The 21,872-nt window shown below is 38.2% G+C and overlaps 2 protein-coding genes and 1 long non-coding RNA gene across 4 annotated transcripts; all 3 read left to right on the top strand.

The window, feature by feature from the left end:
- Positions 1-234: 234 nt before the first annotated feature.
- On the top strand, positions 235-3,460 carry enam (enamelin). Its single transcript, XM_026169314.2, has 8 exons — positions 235-1,046; positions 1,237-1,313; positions 1,420-1,443; positions 1,617-1,679; positions 1,795-1,836; positions 1,975-1,995; positions 2,099-2,182; positions 2,751-3,460. The coding sequence occupies exons 2-8, from the start codon at positions 1,260-1,262 to the stop codon at positions 3,129-3,131; spliced, it is 669 nt and encodes a 222-aa protein (XP_026025099.2). The 5' UTR covers positions 235-1,046; positions 1,237-1,259; the 3' UTR covers positions 3,132-3,460.
- Positions 3,461-4,026: 566 nt separating this feature from the next.
- cnga1a (cyclic nucleotide gated channel subunit alpha 1a) lies at positions 4,027-8,840 on the top strand. Of its 2 annotated transcripts, none has more exons than XM_080302471.1 (9): positions 4,027-4,397; positions 5,133-5,234; positions 5,330-5,389; positions 5,476-5,529; positions 5,627-5,776; positions 5,868-5,972; positions 6,293-6,399; positions 6,914-7,524; positions 7,626-8,840. In XM_080302471.1, exons 2-9 carry the CDS (start codon positions 5,155-5,157, stop codon positions 8,625-8,627), a joined length of 2,169 nt encoding a protein of 722 aa, XP_080158597.1. In that variant the 5' UTR covers positions 4,027-4,397; positions 5,133-5,154; the 3' UTR covers positions 8,628-8,840. The 2 variants fall into 2 exon arrangements, with proteins under 2 accessions (XP_080158597.1, XP_026025209.2); XM_026169424.2 differs by having other exon boundaries at positions 4,177-4,397; positions 5,327-5,389.
- A 5,604-nt stretch (positions 8,841-14,444) lies between these two features.
- LOC145429227 (uncharacterized) lies at positions 14,445-18,945 on the top strand. Its single transcript, XR_013909453.1, has 2 exons — positions 14,445-18,690; positions 18,779-18,945. It is a non-coding gene; the product is annotated as an uncharacterized LOC145429227 (long non-coding RNA).
- The last annotated feature ends 2,927 nt before the right edge of the window (positions 18,946-21,872 follow it).

Genomic DNA, 21,872 nt, shown 5'->3' with positions numbered 1-21,872 from the left:
GCAAATTACAGACCAACTCCTTCATTATCTGATCTGGAACCTGAAAAAATAAACATAAGTGAGCTATAATGTTCAAAATCACTGTGATGAACAGCCACGCCAGTTAAAGAAACACATTTAGTTAAAACTCAGACACTATAGAAGTGGTGCTTCCCACTGGCACTTACACCCACTGTAAGTTTCAGTAGATGAAAATAATCTTTGGAATACTTGTGTGAAATGTGGTGTTCAATTGAGAAACAATATGTAGTTGTTTAACTTAAGTCACACAATTGTTGTAATACATACAGTGTAAAATACCCCATTGCAGAGGGTATTTTACATGGGGTCAGAATTCTTTCTTAGACTAAAACAGATTATGAGAAAAATGTATGTAAAGGCTAACCAGCCTTTACATACATTTCTACACATTATCTCCTGTATGCATAATGAAACATAATGTCTGTAGTCAGTCAAAAAAACTTTTTTTTAAAATACCCCACCCTTTAAAATGCTAAGCTAAAAGAAAGAGCTGAAAAAGTGCAATACTTGAATAGATGTTCTTATAACCTCTGTTCAAGCGAGGAGGATCAACACTGTATTTCATGTTTCTGTAGCTATCACCAGTACTTACATTATTTTTAGTAATAAGATATTGCAGATATTTAAGTTAATTTAAGTTCCCTTTTCACTGTTTTCAAGTCAAACTAAGTAGGGACTCTCTGTCATATCATTACATGCTTATGTCTGCTTCATGGCGTCTCTCTCTGTTTTTTTTTTTTTGTTTTTTTTCAAAGTTTGGTTTTAGGGCAGTAAAGGTGGGCATATGTGCTAAGCATATTTGTATAGCATGTAATTAACAACAACAGGGGCCTCAACCCTAGATACCTCTTTTTTTTACCTTTGACATGTAAGGATAATTCTTCAAACACATAGGTGTGCCTGTTCTACTGGATGGGATTGGCTGCTACGTGATATAGCAGTATATAAATTGCATCCATGAGGGACAAGAAGTAGACTTCTTTCTACTGAGGTACTTTTTCACAGTTTCTCTCCAGGACAACAAGGTAAGGTGACTTTACAAACAGAAACTATTTCTCATTTTTTGGGGCAACCTTGTTGTTTTCACAAATATTTTTAATCTAATTTTTTTTAAACTATTTCTCTCTTGATTTTCTTAAAGTGCCCCCCCCTATTCACCAAAGAAAATTAAGAAAAATTGAGATAAAAGTCTGGGTTGTATGTTATATTATACAGGTTTTTCTACTGAACCTGTCAAAATGAAGCAGCTTGTTCTCTTCATGTGCCTCTTGGTCTCTACTCTCGCTGCCCCTGTAAGTCTAATATTGTGTATTATTAAATCTGCCATCTGATACCATTTTAAAACACAGTTATCCACATCTAACTGTTGTTTGCTCACTTCTATTTCTGAAATTGCAGTTTCCAGCAAGCGAAAGCAGTGAGGTAAGATGGCCTTTTCAACTTTTCTGTTTTGAGTGTTGGATCCGTCTGCTATGACATGTAATGCTATGTTTTTGTCATGCCATCAGTTGGGCACTATGATCGTTGTCTGACAGACAGGGTATAATTGGCTTAATTGCACCGCATGTCTGAAGATGCCTGGTATTTATTTGCAGATTGCAGCACATGCTAATGAGGCCCTGAGGTGGATGGAGATGTACAGGCTGTACCAGCAGCAGGTAATGGGGGTTCATTGATGTTTGAAGTAAAAAAGAACTTCAGATAGACCTTCCATGAATGCTCATTTATGATTATAAATCTGTTTTAATTCCTATTATTGTTGTTTCTTTCCAGGGAATAGTCCAAAATCCCTTCATTCCCTCTGCTAATTCTCCCGTAAGTTTACTCTTGTTAGCCTCTTACAGGAGCTTAGTGGTGGATTTTTGTGAAAACTAAAATTAAGCATATTTGGCATGATTGCTGAAGTTTGTGTGTTACTTATTTGCAATCTGACATAAAATTATGTTCTTTTAGGCTGTCTCAGCTGGGGCCACTGTGAGCATACACACAGCACTGTGACATTGCATATACACATTTATTTCCTGTTATATATATTATTATTACAAATAATAATATAGGCTATATACATTTAATATAGGTGGATGCAGCACCAGCCCAACCTGCTGATGTCCCTCCTCCAGCTCCCGTCCCTGTTGGAGATGCTTCAGAGGAGGAGACAGAGGTGCTCAGGCATCATAGTTTCATGCTGAACTGTATATTGATTGTTATTGAGAAATTCATGTGTACATTTTCTTCCCTGTTTAGAGAAATATTTACTAATATTTTCTCGTATCTTGTTTATTCACAACAACTTCTCTGTCCACAATGGATTGGTTTAAGAATAGCCTAAGTGTAGAGCTAAAAACAAACTGGGAAAAACTTGTAATGCATGTAGAACAAACACATTCCATTGTAGAATAAATTGAGGCTTTTCTCAATTTTCCTCAGAGACCTGAATAAATAAATTTAGGCTAAATTGACAACGGCGGTAGACGCTATGTGCAAACACTGTTAAAACAGAGCTAGAACAAGAAAAGGACACATTCAGGACAGACGACACTCTGACGGGTGTAACAAGGCAAAGAAACATAGACTGTTACACATTTTGCTGGAGCATTAGTTCAAACAATAACTTTAAATATGACAGCGTCACAAGCATAAACCCTGAACATGAAGCAGCTAACTTCAAAAATTCATCATTTTTTGTCAACATATATATGACATGATTTTTTCCCATTTCTTTGGCACAGGATGGTAACCCTGCCACCAAAGCTGCAGGACGTGCCCTGCTGAACTCTGATGAGGTAGAGGAGGCCGAGGAGGTGGAAGTAGCTGAGGCCGACCCAGCCATGGTTGAAGCAGAGCCTTCAGCAAACCCTGCAGCGGTAGAGCCAGCTGTAGTTGACGTCCCCATAGATGTTGCTCCAGTTGATGATGCTGCTGCTGTGGATGTACCTCCTGTTGATGTAGTTCCTGTTGACAGTGCCCCAGCAGCCCCTGAGGTGGCCGTTGATCCAGCTGCCCCTGCCACCGCCGATATACTTGCTGCTGCTGATGTCCCAGCTGAGGTTGACGCCCGTGCCACTGATGTCGGTGAGGCTAACATGACAGCAGATCCCACTGCACTGTAATCTGCCTCTCATCACCAGCAACAATACTCCTCTGTTAGCAAATAGAACAAAAGCTGAAAACAGATACAGGTGATGTAGTTAAAAGAGACAAAAAAAATTATTTGGGAAAAAATTGAACACTTTCTAAAGAGAATAACCAAAATGTGTTTTCAGACCTAATCTAAAAAGGGTTTTTTTGTTTGTGGTTTCTCTCTTTTTCTGTAGTTCTGTAATTGAAAGTTTATTCTTAGTCATCAACACATTGTATAAATGGTTGAGGATTATCTTATGTTTTATTGTTTTGCTGTACTGTCCACAGTATTAAACCATTAAAGTGCCAAAAAATAACATATCAGTATTTTGTGTACACGATCTTTATCTTGTTGTGTGCCACTGTTACCTCAACAGTGTTTCCTTCTAGTCAATGTTCTCCTGAGTTTCATCAGTGACATAAACACATCAAAATCACACACTGTCATCTCCATTTATACTTATTTCAACACTAAACCAAAACAAATTAAAGGACATTAAACTCCTGCAAAGATGCTTCAGTTCAAATGCAAACTGTGAAATTTGCTGTCATAAAACTGCAAACACCACATCAGCCAACAGGGAGAGCCACTGAACCACAGGATTTCTACATATACTCCTGTACACGTTTTTCACCGATAGAGGTTCTGCTTTGATTTCACACGAGACATTATTGTTCTTTTATGCCTGATCTGGAATCTGTTTTACTGGACATAATCTAATAGGATTAAAGGAGGATATGGAGGAGAGTGCTGACTGAGCAGGAGTAGTGTGTGTGTGTGTGTTAGAGTGCGTGTAAGCGTGTGTGTGTGCAAGCAGACTAAATCCTCTGTTCCGCAAATGATCAGGAAAATTATAGCTTGTTGCTGAATTTTAAAAACAATGTCAACACATAATGGTTTTCAGTGTTGTGGATCCTGAGTAGGAGGTTAACTGAGGCTTGTCGAAACTTCACTTAAATGTATCTCATCTCCCGCTGGAGTGGACAAGCAGGGAGGATGATTGAGTTTGCCACCACTCTCCTCAGACAAGTCTAATCCCCAAATCCTCATCAGGGTCACTGAGACTCTATGACACAGTTAGATGGACTCAGTACCTACAGGTGTTAGTTGCCTAGTTACATGTTGTTATACATTATTAAATAGCATTCAGTGATTGATGATACAATAAATCTGTGGATACCGTGAGTGTCTAAGTTCCAGGAAAGTACACAACTAAAGGGAAATGGACTTTAAATTACATTAAGGATCGGAAAAGGTAAGTTTAGTCACACGATACTGTAAGTTCTTTTTGTAGCATCATCTATGTGTATGGCTAAATAATTCATTTAGACCTGTAAAACAATGTGCTTACCAGCTGAGACTGACACTACAAATGCAATAGTAACATTGGATATAAGTGACACATGATGCAGATGAAGACAGTAAAATCTTTTTTTTAATGGATTGATTTATTCATATATATATATATATATATATATATATGTGTGTGTGTGTGTGTGTGTGTGTGTGTGTGTGTGTGTGTGTGTGTGTGTGTGTGTGTGTGTATTTATTTATGTATTTAGACCTCGAGGCAACTGTTGTTGTTGTTGTGATTTGGTGCTATATAAATAAAACTGAATTAAACTTTATATATTTATAAATATTTTTTTTTACATATGTAAGAATTGTATTTATTTAGTTATTTATTTATTCAGGCATTAATCATTTATATGTTTATTTGTTGTCTCAGTAAACAAGTTTTGACAGCACAACACATTTCTGCTTCCATGGGTTGCTCTTGTTTGTAAAAAGAAAACATCAAATCAAATCAAAAAGTTCCTATGGTAAATCAAAAAGCAGATATATTTTTCAGTTTTTTTTCTTTTAAAGCTAGGTGATCAAACAACTGCCAAAATACGTCCTGTTTCAGTTTAAAATATGTGTAAACCAATTTAGAACCCAACACTACTTAAATGAAGTTGTCATCCTGAAAAATATTTTATTGCTGCAGAGTATACTACAGTTCTGCTGCAATGGCCACTACCACCCAGGCCTTGCTCACCTCGCCACCTTATGTTCCACCTCACTTTACCAGTGACAGTGACGATGACATGTGAGCAAAACTTAAATATAAATACACAAAGAATAATAATGACAAAAAAGCAAAGATTTGTCAGTTAATAAAATGTGCTGTGTTTGTTTCAGAAGTTCACCTCAATCAACGCCTCTTCATATAGGCAACACGAACAATAACAACAACAATGAAGAGTAAGTACAATTTGGAGTCATGAAAAAAGTAAAGGCTTAGATTCCTGTAATCACGTTAAACATGTTGCATTAATCGTTTTTTTCAGAGAGAAAAAGAAAAAAAGGAAAAAGGAGAAGAAGGAAAAGAAGGAAAAGAAAGAGTATTGATTTTTATCTCCTCACCTTTTAGGAAATGTTACTATGTTATTAAGGATAACCGGTGCTGAGTATTCTCTAATTTATTATTGCACATTACAGAAAAAAGGAGAAGGAGAAGAAGGAGGAGGAAGAAAAAGAAAAAGAAAAAGAAAAAGAAAAAGAGAAAGAAAAAGAAAAAGAAAAAGAAAAGGAGAAAGAAAAAGAAAAAGAAAAAGAAAAAGAGAAAGACAAGAGCAAGGACAAAGATAAGTAAGTACATAATTTACAGAAACTTCAAAATAAATTTATGTGTTGTATGATTTTGAGTATTTATTTTACACTTTCATTCTTTCCTCCACAGGCCAGCAGAAATATTTGTCATTAATCCTGCTGGAAATTTGTATTACAACTGGCTGTTTATCATTACGCTACCAGTGATGTATAATTGGACCATGATCATAGCCAGGTGACCTTGATAAATCAGTCATTCTTCCATCACTAAAGGTCAAATATTTACATGATTTCATTTGGTTGTTTGTTTTTAATATCCTACTTCATTAAAACTACTTTTAGCTACAGTTTGGTTTCATGCACAGAAATAGTTTTTTTTTTTTTTAAAGTGAGAAGTTGTGTTTTTTAACATTGTATTGTCTTTTTTTCTGTTAGTACAGATTACTGGGTTAATGGGGTGCGACAGTAGCACAACAGGACATAGTCCTGAGATATTCAACATTGTTAATTTACAAACCACCCTCACTGCTGGTGGTTGTCTTCTCTTGCAAACAGGGCTTGCTTTGAGGAGTTGCAGCATGACTACATAATTTACTGGGTTATTCTGGACTACACCTCAGACCTTATCTACCTGGCTGATATGTTCTTCAGGGCCAGAACAGGTGAAAGACTAACCTTACCATTCTGCAGAAATATTTTCAAAATGTGATATAGTTTTCCTCAAAGCACTAATTAGACTTACACAGATGAAATGAGTGGCCAGTGATGTCATCGTTTCTCCTGGTCATGTTATATGTAAGTGATGGTGTGGTTCTGTCTCTCTACTGCAGCACAGCAATCAACTATCATCCAGCAAGACTCAAAATGGAAATTTGTACTGCTGAATTCATGTTAGAAAACATCCCTTTCTAACATGAATTCCCTTTCTGGATATAATTTTTGTACTCTGATCAACAGAAAAAAAAAGACTTGTTGAAACTGCTTTACTATAAGATATCTAGAGCATTATTTACACCACCAACTACAAATCTTAAAGCTGCTAATAATTACAGTTTGAACGGTGATCCTGTGTGCAATTAAAAGGTGATTGTTGCAGTAGAAGGGAACATTCAATTCCATATAGTATTTAAAAACACAATGTCCCTGTAAATGGTAAACACTGTCTTTCAACTGCAGGTTACCTTGAACAAGGCCTACTAGTGAAAGATAAGAAGCTGCTTTTGGATCGATACATCAGCAGCTTTCAGTTTCGTCTCGATGTTCTCTCCATGCTGCCCACTGACATCTTCTACTTCGTCCTTGGCATCGACTACCCAGAGATCCGCATAAACAAGCTTCTGAGGATTGGGCGCATGATGGAGTTCTTTACCAAAACAGAGACTAAAACCAACTACCCCAACATCTTCCGTATTGCAAACCTTATCATGTACATCCTTATTATCATCCACTGGAATGCCTGCTGGTATTTCTCTTTTTCCAAATCTATTGGATTTGGTGCTGATGACTGGGTTTACCCTGCTCTGGATGATCCTGAGGAGCCTGAGTTTGGACAGCCCATGAGGAAGTATGCTTTCAGCCTGTACTGGTCCACACTGACTCTGACAACTATTGGAGAAACCCCACCACCAGCTTTGGACTCAGAATTTCTCTTCCATGTTGTGGACTTTTTAGTTGGAGTCCTAATCTTTGCCACCATTGTGGGAAACATTGCCACCATGATCTCCAACATGAATGCAGCCCAAGCCCAGTTCCAGTCCCGCATTGACAACATTAAGCAGTACATGCAGGTAAATAAACATTGATCAAAAAAGTCTAGATCAAAAGACGTAGTAAAATAATCTAGTCTTTAAATATTATTTTAATCCTCTTGTTTTCTTTTCATTTGCAGGTTCGAAAGGTTAGTAAGGACCTAGAGTTGCGAGTCATCAAGTGGTTTGACTATCTGTGGAATAATGGCAAGGCACAGGATGAAAGAGAAGTGCTGAGATATCTCCCAGACAAGCTAAAAGCAGAAATAGCCATCCAAGTCCACATGGAGACGCTAAAGAAAGTTCGGATTTTTGCAGACTGTGAGGCAGGCCTGCTGATTGAGCTGGTGCTCAAACTCCGGCCACAGGTGTTCAGCCCTGGAGATTACATCTGTAAGAAAGGCGACATTGGTCGTGAGATGTATATTATCAAAGATGGAAAACTGGCAGTCGTTGCCGATGATGGTGTGACACAATTTGTTGTACTCGGAAGCGGCAGCTATTTTGGTGAGATTAGTATTCTTAATATTAAAGGTAGCAAAGCGGGTAACAGGCGGACCGCCAACATTCGCAGCATTGGATACTCAGAGCTCTTCTGCCTTTCCAAGGATGACCTGATGGAATCATTGTCAGAGTATCCAGATGCCAAAGGCATGCTTGAGGATAAGGGTCGGCAGATCCTGATGAAAGATGGTCTTATAGACTTGGATCCAGCTAATATCAAACCTGAGCAAAAAGAGCTGGAGGAGAAGGTAAACAAATTGTATGGTACCATGGAGCTGATGCAAGTCAAGCTGAAGAAGATCTTACGAAATAACGAAAATGCAGACAAAACTCTAAAACATCGTATTATAGATCTTGAGCGCTTAACTGGAGAGGAGGTAGAAGAAGATGAGGAAGAAGGAGAAGATAAAAAGGAAGAGAAAGACGGGGGTGGGGAGAAAAGGGAAGAGGAAAAGGTAGAAGAAGAGAAAAAGGAAGAAGGGGAAAAAGTAGAAGAAGGGGAAAAGGAAGAAGAGGAAAAGATTGAGATGACAAAAGAAGATGAAGAAAAGCAGGAAGAGGAAAAAACAGATGAAGGAGGAGATGAAGAAAGAAAAGATGAAGACACCAAAGAAGAGAAGGAAGAAGAGAAAAAATAAACAATAATTTATGTAATGCACCAAGCTCTTTTTTTTATGTAGCTACAATAGAATGCTTATCATAATGAAGTGGACTTTGTACTTTAATGATTCAGTAATAATATAAAAGACAACATATGAAACACTATAGATGGACTGAAATACCTATTCTAAGTTGTCCTTAAAAGGTGTTGCTATTCTATATGTGTAATAAAATTAACATATTATACAAAATCTTTTCCCATTTTTATATTCTCATTCAATTGAACATTGGGCAGACAAACACACTATGAGCAGCAATACTCGGGTAGGCTGTAGCACTAAAAGACACTTGTTTGGTGCTAAGGGGCTCAAAGTGTCAAATTTTGACCCTACCATCTAAATGTTGGATAAGAAATTGAGACATATTAGATCAGGAATCATTTTTACAATCTTCTATTGTCAAAATTTGTTGAGCTGTGTAAATTGTAACATCAGTTTCCTGTTCTTAGCAGACATGAGTTGTGCCTTTTTGCGGTCTTCTGCTGTTTTAGCCAGATGAGCTAAAACAGCAGATGCTCCTCTGCATACCTTCACTGTAATGAGTGGTTATTTTAGTCACTGTTATCTTCCTATCAACCTGAAGCAGCAGGGGCAACATATTTTTACCCAGAGAACTGCGGCTCATAGGTGTTTTCTTTTTTTCTTCCCCATCCTAAAGCTCTTTTTGAGCTTCATCTTTGGTCATCTTGACCATATCAACATGCCTAAATGTTTTGTGTTTTTGGCACATTGATGGGTGATGAGATATTTGCTTTAACAAGTTGTTCAGCAGCTCTTCCCAAGAGAACAACTGATGATTATCTGTTTGCCTGGGGATGGTAACTGATAAGAATTTAACGATTCCGATTGCATCACTGATTCAATTCCTTATTGATTCTCATTGGGTTCTCATTGACTCTGCCTTGAGAGTCACCATCATCACAAGCCAATATGTCAAAGGTATTACATTGATCCAAATTATTTGTGTGCTGTGTGGTCAAATGTTTGTGAATGTTGGAAGTATTTCCCCTCTTTGCTGTGATTGATGTTGATGTAATATGTTACTCAAAAAAACATATTACACATTTTTCTGTAATAAAGTACACTTAATTACATACTTAATTACTTCCAGGCAAAAATAATTTGTTACATTTAGTAAATGATTGTCTTGACATGAAACACATTGTCTTATATTTACCATTTAACAATATAAAACCCATAGGCTACATTCTCATACACCAACACAAATCCCTATCCTGTGGACACACATATGATCTTTCCTTTAGTATTTAGGGATAATAAAAAAAAAGACAACAGCACAAACGAAAGATCAATACCACCAAAAAGAAACTTTAAAGTGATCACCAATGTCATATTACTTTAGAAACATGAACAGGTAGAAACAGTCCAACAACCAGACCCTGAACTTTACAAGCTGAAGTTCAGGGTCTGCTTGCTTGCTTGCTGGGCTGGGCTCAGCTTTAACATCACTTTGGCTAGCGTTGGCATGCTTTCTATGCAGATGCTTGCAAAGCTAACATTTTTTTTTTTTTTTGGGGGGGGGGAGTTGCAGCATAATGCAGCTATTTCTGTCATGGATGCAGTTTCCACTTAACCACCATGCTCTCGTCCAGTTGTGCAATAAAAATAAAAGCAATTGTCATATCCAGGGTGCAGACTACGCCACTATTTTCCTCCTCCAGCATATAACCTGGAATCAGCTGGTTGTAGCACAAGTGCAAGTGGAAGCAATAAGCAAAATCCATAGGCAAGCTGTCTAACAATTCCAAGTAGTGACGACATGAATCATAAGTAGGTCAACCAAAAAGGGAAAACTGACTTTAAGAGGCATTAAAAAAATCTATGAACTGTTTCATTAAAAAAACAAACAAACAAACAAAAAAAAAAAACAATCTAAAAAATGCAATATAGCCTTTAATCCAAATATTAGGAAAGCTTTTCATATTTGGCTTTGGACAAACCCACAAGTTGGACACACTAGTTCAGCTCATTAGTTCCCATGCATGGGTTGATGAGTTCAAACTGAGAGGCTGTCATACATAAGTGTGTATAAATAGAGGCCCAGGCACTGGCCCTTTTTGATGGAGTCACAAACTTAAAAATTCTGGAACCTCAAGTCAAATCTCTTTCATATAAATGATTTGAGGCTAATTTAAAACTATCATTCAGTGACCTGAAATGGTGTATGACTTTGCTAATAGCACTAGGAATGATAATTGAAAATGTTATTTGCAGAGAGAGGAATCATAGTTTAATAATGGCCAACATGGCTCAGTTTTTTTAGTTCTTTATTTAATGATTCTTGTGGGGAGGGAAACAGAACAAACAACCCAATATCATGGCAAAGAGTGTATCAGACACGCCACTTCAATGTGTACATGTCACACTTTGCCTTTCCAAAGCTTGAAATGAATATACATGCAGAAGTTGCACTTCCAGCAGGAGGAGGTAATATATTTAAATCCAAGAAGTTAGTAGTGACCAAGGAAGGTATGAAGTACATTCCAGGGTCCTCTTACAAATGATTAAGACAGGTATGTATTTACATGTAAATGTATTAGCAATGTCTCTTCGACATAAAAAATCTCCCTCTTTTGGTACTGTAGCTTACTGGAACTTCTGCATGCAGGTCCATTTCACACTTTGGAGAGGCAAAGCGATACATACACACATTGGACTGGCACGTTACATTACATATTTGGCCGTTATACTGGGTTAAGACAAGAGACAGGTAGAAGAAAGTCATATATATATAATATTAATTTACCAATGATTGAATGCAGAGTGATGTAGATACACATAGCGAGTAAAACAATAGCAAACAGTGATTACTGTGTCAGCCAGTCATATAAGTAAACAATAAGCGGCTCATTATAAAAGACCCTTAGGTATTTTATGAATAGGTACATGGAAATTCTTGTATGGATTCACTGCTGCTAGGAATTGGACCGGTGGTTAATTTAAGTATGTGGGATAGCCTTAACCAAGTAGTGTTGGTTCTTAAATCTAACCAAACAGCACATGAAGCAAGAGAACATAAAGTCTAAAAGAATGGAGTCAAATTGAAGTCAAGGAGGGTGAGAGTCGCCTCCTTTTTGGTTTCACATACTGTTGTTTCAACAGTGTTCTTTATAATTCTTATTATAAATGCCAGTTATTATTTAACAATTAAAGAAAATTTTCATGTTAGTCATACACTATGTAAATAATTGAGCTTATTTTCCATTTCATTGTGTTCAAATATTAATACTGCAGTGAAGATTACTGCAAAAAGTGGAGCCTATGGTGTCACTAAATTGATATTCCTAGTAGTCTGTTTTTCTCCTCAAGTGAAACAGGAAGAGCTGGAAATAAAAATCTAAAATGTAACAAAAACATTCAGTCATATGAAGGTACTTTGTATGAAATCACATAGCTGTCTTCAAGAGTGAAGGGACATTTGTGAACCCTGATTTTTTTTCAAAAATAACATAGAGAAATCTCTTGTTTCACATCAAAAGGACCTAATTCTTTTTCACTCATCAGCACTTTATTACTATTGCACTTCACCTGAAAATAAATGAACCGTTTTAGATCAAAGTAAGACATCTGAGAGAACGAAAATAAATGCCACACACTCGGGTCCCCAAATAGAGTGTGAAAGCAGCCAGGCATGTGACTATTGATCATCCTTTGTGCTGTTCTCCCAGTGCTGCTGAACGTATGGCACTAGCAAAGAGTTTGTGAGCTCTCATATGTAAATCAGTGATAAAGCCAAACCAAGAAGAAAAGCAACTCATTTGAGATAACTCACAAGGATGAATGAGTAACACAGAGGACTGTAATTTGTTGGCGCTTGGAAAATTAACAAGGTGCATTCTGAGAGCAGAACATCTTGGTCCTGATTAATGAAGAGATGACAGCAGGTTCATTGCACTGTACTTCAGATGGTAGCAATTTAGTGTTTAATTAAAAGTCCATTTTCTAAATATCGTCTCTCAATAAGACAGAATAAACAAGCCTATCTCTATTGTTATACAGATTCACTTTTGGATTCTATAATGTGTCAAAAGCACCAAAACCCAATTAATGTGTTTCAACTTTATTCTTTTTTTATTGATTATTCTTTTCTTCCAACTGTATAAGATAAAGGTCTAATCATCTGTTAGTTTACTCAGATTGCACAGAGTGTATATTTGTTAATAATTTGAATAATTTTGGATAAGGATAAGTGTAAGATAATGGGGAATTTCAGTTTTTACTTTATAATTTGTTTAGGATAAGATTTACAGTTAAATTGTATTTTCTTTCCTTATTTCATTTTTACGTACTGTTCCTTTAATACATGGTAACTGTGCATGGGGGGAGCGTTCGCGACTGGCAGTGTGGAGTAACGGGGCTTTAACTAGCTGTGGAGTCAAACAGTTTTCTTACCGTGTTTGCAGTGTACAGGAACATTCAAACGGATTATTTCAAGACTGTGGAAATAAATGTTTGCCTGATTGTTTTTCAACTACAAGCGGATTATTTTCAACTGCACAAAGACACGCGTATGGCCCAACTACCAGCTAGTGCTTCTGCGGTATTACCACCAATTAAATGACAGTCAGAAGAAGAGATGGCACAGTGTGTTTATTTTATCCCTGTGTTTAAAAATGAGGGAAGATGAGCATAATTGGATAGAAAACTACTGATGAAGACAGTGGTAACATTATTTATTAATATTTATCGTCCTGATCTAAATGAAATTTTGAAAGGTTTAGGTTGAACGCAAAAGCAGATAACAGGAAAGTCTTTGTTTTTATCTGGAAGAGCTAATGAACATTATTGGCTAGGCTGAGAAATACTAAGTGCTGGATGGCAAGGTGAGAGGCTGGGGGTTTTGGGTTACTGTTGAGCAGATGGGTTTTCTTGCACATAGGAACAACGGATAATTTAACTGGTAACCAGGCAAATATTTTTTTGCTTATCTACAGAACACAGCAAAAATGTTAAGTTAAGGGACAGTTTTTTTTGTGTTGTTCTGTAAGGATCTGGTCAGGTGATTACTCCAGCAACACTTGAAAGACTAGGAAACAACTTTATTAGCAGAACAGCGTGTTTTGGCTTGTGGCCTTCATCTTGACCATTACAAAATACCAAACATCGTTCTGTAAGGACAATAATAATAATAATAATAATGGATTGCATTTATATAGCACTTTTCGAGACCCTCAAAGCGCTTTGCAATTCCACTATTCATTCACTCACATATTCATACACTGGTGGAGGCAAGCTACAGTTGTAGCCACAGCTGCCCTGGGGCAGACTGACAGAATCAGAATCAGAAAGACTTTATTTATCCCCAAGGGGCAATTAACATACAACAGAGCAGCATAACGTTGAAGATAAGAACAATAAGAACAGGCAATAAAAGTGAGATAATAAATACACAGAATATACAGTATACACAGTTTTAAAATTACACAGTTCAAAACTAAAGTGACTGAAAGGTGAATAAATAACTGTGAGTGACTAAGAGTGAATAAAGTGTCGGTAGTATAAAAAGAGTGTGGGGTAGTTTATGTTTCTGGTGTGGGAAATGGTCTTATCTGCTGGAGTTAAAAAGCAAAGAGTGGCTTTGGGGACAAAGATAGCTCTCCTCCTCTCAGTCCTGCAGGAAGTGCAGCGGAGGCATCGCCCGGAGGGGAGCCATTGAAATGCAGAGTGAAAAATGTGAGAGGGGTCGATGATGATTTTGGCTGCCTGTCTAAGGGCCTGTTGGCTGAAAACCTGTGCCAGAGTTCTGAGGGAGTGGAACCAGCAGGTAATGAAGGTCATGATGCTTTCCAGGAAGGCATAGTAAAAAGTCATCATGATGGGTGTGCTGACTCCAAAGGAGTTGAGTTTCCGTATAGCCGTTGGTGGCACCTCCTGAGAATCTCCTCTGTGTTGGCAGAGAATTTCAGGAGGTTGTCAAAGATGGTTCACAGGTATTTGTACTCCTCGGCCATCGGCCCCTCTGGCCAACACCAGTAGGCGGTAGGTGAAGTGTCTTGCCCAAGGACACAACGACCAAGACAGACAGAGCTGGGGATCTTAAACTAAACAAATATTTAGTTTAAGCCAAACATGGTCTCTAATGGTGTGAGTGTCTAGAGCAGGGGTCGGCAACCCTAGGCACAAGGGTTAACTGATGGCACGACCATAGCTGGACTGGCCATCGGGCATTTGCTTGGTGGCCCGATGATTTTTTTAAAATATTTTTTGTAACGATGTAAACAATGAAAGGTGGTGGATTGGCCGGATGCTGGCCGGTGTGTAAAAATAACTCAGTTGTTTGGTAGTGGCTATCGCGGAGCTTCCACAGATTCAGTAACATTAGCAAGTGGTGGAGGCCAGCAGGTGGATGAGAGAAAGGGGAGGCAGGAGGAAGAGAGACCCGAGCGTCAGGTGAACTGAACTTCAAGTAAGAAGTTATGACCTGCAGTCTATCTGGGTCAGATATAAACCAAGTTGAGGTGGGGTTTATTTTCGTTGTGCTGACTTTTTACAGTCAGTTACGTCAGTTACAATAACTCCTACTGCGTACTAGCTAGCATGACAGAGTTTCTATACAGCTGGGTCGGTGCTGTGATGTTACTGATAGTGAACTTTATTTTATTCATAAGGTTAGTTAGTAGAGTTGCCAACCATCCCGTAAAAAGACGGAATCGTCCCGCATTCAGAGAAATTATTACACGTTTCGTGTTGAGCTGAGAGGGGACGCAGTTTGTCCCAGACTTCATCTAGAATGAAAAAAGACACAAAGGTGGAGTTATTCTGTTGTTACGCTGCACAGCTGCCTCTTCTTCTCTGATTCTCTCCCCTCTCTCTCCTGTTGCTACTTTAATCATGAAACTGATCAATGATCAGCTGATCGGCTTTTCTCTTGTTTGTTTATCGTCCACTTTGCGCCAGAAAGAGGAAACCAGCGGATGTCGCGCTAAACAACAGCAGCATGTTTAAGCTTGATCAGCTGTTGTTAGAATTTATTTCATATTAATTTCTAGTATCAGCTGATGTTTGCTGGAGCCACAGCTGTAAAAGCTGCTGGTCATGATATGGTTTGGTTATCTGGTGAGAGGGAAACATGAAGATGAAACCAGGAGATGTCCTTACTGGATCATCAGAGCTGTGATGGAGAAACAGGTTTACCTTTTAGTTAACATGAATGAGTTAAAGGGAAGTTATGAACTGTTTCTGAGAGACAAATAACACCAGGATCCTTTTCTATGTAGCTGACAGCTGGTAACTGGGCGGATCTAGCAAAGTTTTGCCAGGGGGCCAAGGGGGGCATTAACAGGGAAAGGGGGGCACAAAGAAATACTTTCTTATTTTCATTTAAAATGTCTGGCTGTTATTAAATAATTATCTGAAGCTTACAACCAAAGTTTTTATCTGATGTAAAATGTATAGAAATCATACATATACCAACAAGACTGTGTACATCACTGTCACAACAGTGTTTGTTTTCATTCAAAGGCTATATGGCTTTAATACCTGGTGGGCCGGTCTTTAGTCAAGCCCGGGCTGTTTTTTTGTCCCAGTCCAGCCCTGGGCACGACACGCAGTGAATTAATCTGAGAGGGTGCATCAAAAAATAAATGGCCGGGCCAGCAGTGCATATCACAAATCAGCTCGCATAGACACATTAGTTGTGCCTCTTCATAATGAATGATGGTATCTTAGCTAACAACCCCAACTACCAGATTCAACTTGTAATTGGCTAAAAATAATTTAGCCTACTGGTAAGAGGGACGTTGTTAGCTTTCCACAATCCGACACTTCAAAAGCTTCAGGAGCTTTCCGCTCAGCACAGCATCAGCACTACGGAAATACACAGATACATCCGTAGACTCGAGACACAATGCATTTTTTTTAAAATGTTATTTATAAGATTTTAAGTTCAAAGTTACATAACGTCACACCAGACAAAGGACATAAGATTCAAAAACAATAACATTTAAGCACAAAAAAAAAAAAAAAAACCAGAAACCAAACACACAACAAAAAAAAACCCAAACAGGAAAACAGGAAAGAAAAGGAAAAAAAATTAAATAAATAAAAAATTTATTAATAAATGAAAAAAAAAAAAAAAAAATACACCAGTTAGCCAGTACAAATCAAAAGTTCAAAAGAAACACCATTGTTCAAAGAAGATGATCTTCTGCGTGAGTTTAGACAGGGCAACAGAGAGTTCACCAAGACCAAAAGATGTGGGAAACAAGTCCAGGAAGGAATCAGGGTCCGGCAGAAGTGCAGTTTCACACAAACACAAAGTGCAGTCAAATGGGTTAAAGTTTATGTTGAATTCCCATTAATATGATTGAGAAAAGGGCCCCAGATTTCGACAAACTTAAAATGGGTGTCAGCCAAACGATAACGAACCTCTTCAATATACAAACAAGCAATCATCTCATGTAGCCAAACCCTGAACAATGGAGGAGATGGTGATTTCCAGGCTCTAAGAATAAGTCTTTTAGCTACAATCATGCCAAACATTAAGGCTCTCTGAAGAGGATGTCTGAGTGCCAATGAGGTTAGGGAGACACAATGCATTTTTGGGACTTTCAGGTGTATGGACCAATGTTTTATTTTCTGATCAAACCAGAAATCTTTAATGAGCAGCTAGATTTGTCTCGCATTAACTGGCTAAGTTAATGCCAGTTAATGCAACATCAAAGCAGCTGGTATCCACAGCTGTGCGTGTTCATGGAGCTTGCATTTTCACCTGCTGGACATCACTACCTGACAAGTTTAACTGTCTTCAGAACATTGCAGAGGCCTTATTGACAGTATTTGGCTCTAATATCTGTGTGAGCACATTTTCTCCTACACAAAGCGTGTCCTCAGGTAGCCGTCTGAATGCTGGAGTGCTGAGTGGGAGACCAGAGATGACATTAACATGTGTGTCTCTGTATTAACAGACATGCCATATTGGCTTAGTTTATTTTTCTTATCATTGTTGTGAGGACACCATAAATAGCATTTGTATTTTCTGTTGTACAGTCCATTTGCTGTTATGAAGTTCTTGTTGTGGATAAAATGTGTCTTTTTTTGTTTATATTGTGTAACTGTTCATATAGAGCATTATTAAATTTATTGCTAAAGCAATCATATGGCACACTGACTTCTGAGGAAATTTTAAATGGCACTCGCCATCAGAAAGGTTGCCTACCCCTGGTCTAGAGGATAACCAAGTTAGGCACACTGACAAGTGTCCTAGTGACTGTCAAAATTAACGCGTTAACGCAAATTAATCCGCCATCACGGTCAATGTGATAAAAAAAATTTAACGCAATTAATGCATCTGGAGTGCAGAATGACTCAAAATCCCTGAAATGTTTCTGTCAATGCATTTTGGGCAGTTTTTGCAAGTAGAGTTACCTTTGCACATGGGCAAATGGGCAGTTGATCAGGTAGTGCGTATATTTTCCCTTTTTTCTCGAGTCTGTTTGCTCATGCAAAATTAAATGCGATTAATATAGAATACAAATAAATGATATTTAATCGTGATTAATCAAAATTAATCCACTGTAACCCTGTAAGGTTTTAATTGTTTGACAGCACTCATTTATATTATATATTAGTGTATACTTACCTATTAGTATATAGGTTTTTTAAAAAGTTGTATTTCACAGGAGAGAACCTGTGTTAAAAGATTGAAGAAAACTATTCATTCATATTCATATTCATATTTTTTAAATCACTAGTCCTGGCACAAGCAACTGGATCTGCATAGGCTAGGCCTGTTAGGCGTTGGCGGTTAGACTCCGATTGCCCGCCTCGGCAGGTGTTCCATGCTTGTGTATTGGCAGGTATGTGTGGGTGTGTGTGTGTGGATACAGGTGTGTCTGGGAGCACCTGTTTACAGGCATCTTCAGGCCCGGATTGGAGTCTTTGCCATCTCCAGGCCTGGCCAGGTGGCTGGCCACACCTTAAAAAAATGATCGCACACCTGCAGCTGATCAAACATCGTCGGGGGAGCTACAAAGCAGTGTGGCTGAGAGCTCCTCGACACTGGATCGTTTTGTGACTTCCCGTCAGTTCTCAGTAAATGTGTGAAGTAAGTGCCAGTCTGCCGTTGTGTAAAGGTACTCACGGCTGCCTTTGTATGTGTGTTTCCCCAGGAGGATTTGTGGAAACAAGGAAGCAGCAGACGGACTATACACAAGGAACGGAGACAGAGCACGGCGCACTGGAGAAGGGAGAAGACACGGAATGGGAGTCGGGATCGCACTGGGGATTTATTGTTGTTTGGATTGTTACATCTCTGTAAATAAATGCACTGCCTTCATCTAAGAGTCCTGTGTTTTGGGTCCTATTTTCCTCCACATCCCCACAGTCTGCCACGCGGACTGTGACACTCAGCCTGATGTTCTAGCATACCCAACCCATGGGAGTTTGGAGTTACAGAAGAATAGGGTGGCAGAGAGTAGATATAGTTGCCAACTCTTTGTTCTGTTGTTCTCTGCTTTACTAGTACTCTAAAGATAAAATCAGAATGCTGGCAGAGCGGAAGCTTTTCCAGATGATGGAAGTGAACTGAGGTCCCCTGTCCAAGGAGATGTCACAGGGAGGAGTTGACCTCAAAACCCCTTTCTGACCAGCCCATTTGTTGCTTCCCTGGCAGATGGCAATTTATGCAAAGGCACGAAAATGCAGAAGCAGTCTGTGAGTTATTATGAACGATCAGAATTAAACTCTTAGGCAGCACTATTTAGCAGATTTTAACCTCCTGTCCTTTTAATGAGAATTTTAATTTCTCTAAATATGAATGTGTTGTTACTTCTCTCATCAACCCTGCATCGGCTATGGAGTATCTCTGGTTGAGAAATGGTTTCCAAAGCCACAAAACTGTAACAACAGTAATCAGTAATGGTGAGATCAATTACATGGTTGTGAGAAGAAAAAAAAGAAACTTTGAAAGTGAACTTAGCTGATTTGGTCCAGGTCTTGTGTTTGTTTGATCTACACCAGGGATTTTAAACTCATTTTACATCAAGTACAGGAATGTTTCTGTCATTTAAATGTTTATCTATTACTGAACTACTTTATTGTAGTTTCAATGTCCCTGGGGAGGTATTTATTTGGAAGAAATGTTGCAAAATGTACAAAAATACAGTTAAAGGTTCAGAAATGTATGCTCTCCATTATATTTCCCAAAGCTGTCCAACTTTGGGGTCTTTGCCAGGCTGATTCTGGCCCACAAGCCTTATGTTGCAGTACTCCATCCAAAACAAAAATCAAGTTTCCACATATAGGTTTAAGCTTTGCCTATGATGAGCACGGGTTTATACTTATCACAATAAATGCAACAAAATATCTCCTGTACGGATGTAAAAAACATTATCAGAAGACAAAAGAGGTGTATTGTTATTAAACACAACAGCTTCTCCTAGTGATTACAGACGTGGAAGTCAGTGTGATTTTGGTCTGTTTTAAGGACTTTGACTCTGAACATGCATCACTTTATTGTCTCATTTTATTTGGGCATTCAAGCCATTTGTTTGGGGAAACAAACTTTTTACTTTAGATCTTATTCCATGCTCAGGCAACATGATGTCAGCCCAACTGTTGTCCAATCCACAACACACAGAAGGGCGAATGAATGTGGTGCTGTCCATGACAGCTGACCGCTTTATTTCTAATTGTATGTCATACTGGATGATATCCAAAGCTGCCTCGGGGACAGCTCACAAGAGCTCCAAAGAGAAAGACCAGCATGTCACAATTTTTTTTAAATGTTTGATGATGGTTACAGTGTTTCAGTTGACCAATTTCTGACCCCTTAGCTGTGTACAACTGTAACAATGTTACTGATATAACACCTATTTTCATCATTTGTTTAAAAGCCTAATTTTAGCTTCTCTCACTCTGAGGCCCTCCTCCAAATAGCCCAGTCTGTGTTATCATTTTGTAATTTTATGTGCTGTATAGACTGTGTGGCTTAAGAGTCTGAGTCATTATTTAAACTGTCTTCAGTTCAACCAGCTGTTAATATTTTGCTGACATTTTTATCACATTTAGGGGGAAAAGACTGGGATCACTGGACTTCTACTTTTACATGAATAAAATGGACCTTTTTGAATTTGTTTCGTACCACAGTCTATCTATAGTCTATCTCATATCTAATAGTGTTGGTCTTTAAAAGCTGAAAGAAATCGACAAATGGTCAAAAGCTGCCAATATCCCACCCAGGTCATTTCCACAGATCTCACAGAAAATGCAACCTTTATCTTACCTCTGATGAATGCAAGTATGTATGAGCAAAGTGAAATGTTAATAGAAATCTTGAAGTGCTAGATGAGAAGACAACCACATTTCTTTGTCTTTCTTTTGTCCTTTCTCCCTCCCTTAAACCCAACCACTCATGGCAGATGGCTGTCTCTTCTCTAGTTTGCTTCTGCCAGATATTTCTTCCTGTTCAAAAGCCTTTTTTCCTTCCCACTGTTGCCAAGTTCTTTCTCATAGGGATTCTTTGGATTATTGAACTTTTCTCTATATTTTGTTAGAGTCTTACAATATAAAGCACTTTGAGGTGACTGCTGTTGTGATTTGGCGCCATATAAATAAACTGAATTTAATTAAAATTGAAATCTAACATGAATGTACAAAATATACTTTACTTTAGCATATCACCACCATCCATGATGATTATTCCAAGCAATGGTGCTTTATTCTTATCAGTGCAGCAGACCTTGACAGCTGCTGTAACTGCACTGAAGCTGGTTTTATTGAAGACAGTTAATCTTTGCTCTGGTAGGTGTATATCTATAGCAACAAACTAGAGTTTGACAGTCCTACCTCATTATTCTCATTTTAGTTGAGGTAACACTGAAAACACTCCCTTGCTTCTAAATTTGAGTCCAAATGTTTCAGCAGTGCAAGCATGGCTGCTGATAACATTTAATTGATTAGTGTGTGGCAGTCTGTTGTTGGTCAATAGTTGCACTTTGACAGCAAAAACTGAACTGAACGAACAATACAATGAATTCCTCACATGACAGTCTTCTTAGGAATTCAATTTTCAGCTGTTAATGTCTGAGATATGGACTAATTAGGAAATAATTGAAGAGCGATGCACATTCATTAGCAAATAAATTGCTGTCCATGGTTGCTGTCCACATTTTGAACTGATCAAACCAAATAGCCCCGAGCTCTAACCCCAGTTTGAAACACCACAGCACCAGCAGTGAAAAGAGCTACACATCAGCTGTCCTG

This window comes from Astatotilapia calliptera, chromosome 6 (assembly GCF_964374335.1).
Source record: "Astatotilapia calliptera chromosome 6, fAstCal68.1, whole genome shotgun sequence".
Taxonomy (NCBI): Eukaryota; Metazoa; Chordata; class Actinopteri; order Cichliformes; family Cichlidae; genus Astatotilapia; species Astatotilapia calliptera.
The sequence above is the reverse complement of the archived record's forward strand: the minus strand, read 5'-3'. Positions and strand labels throughout refer to the sequence as shown.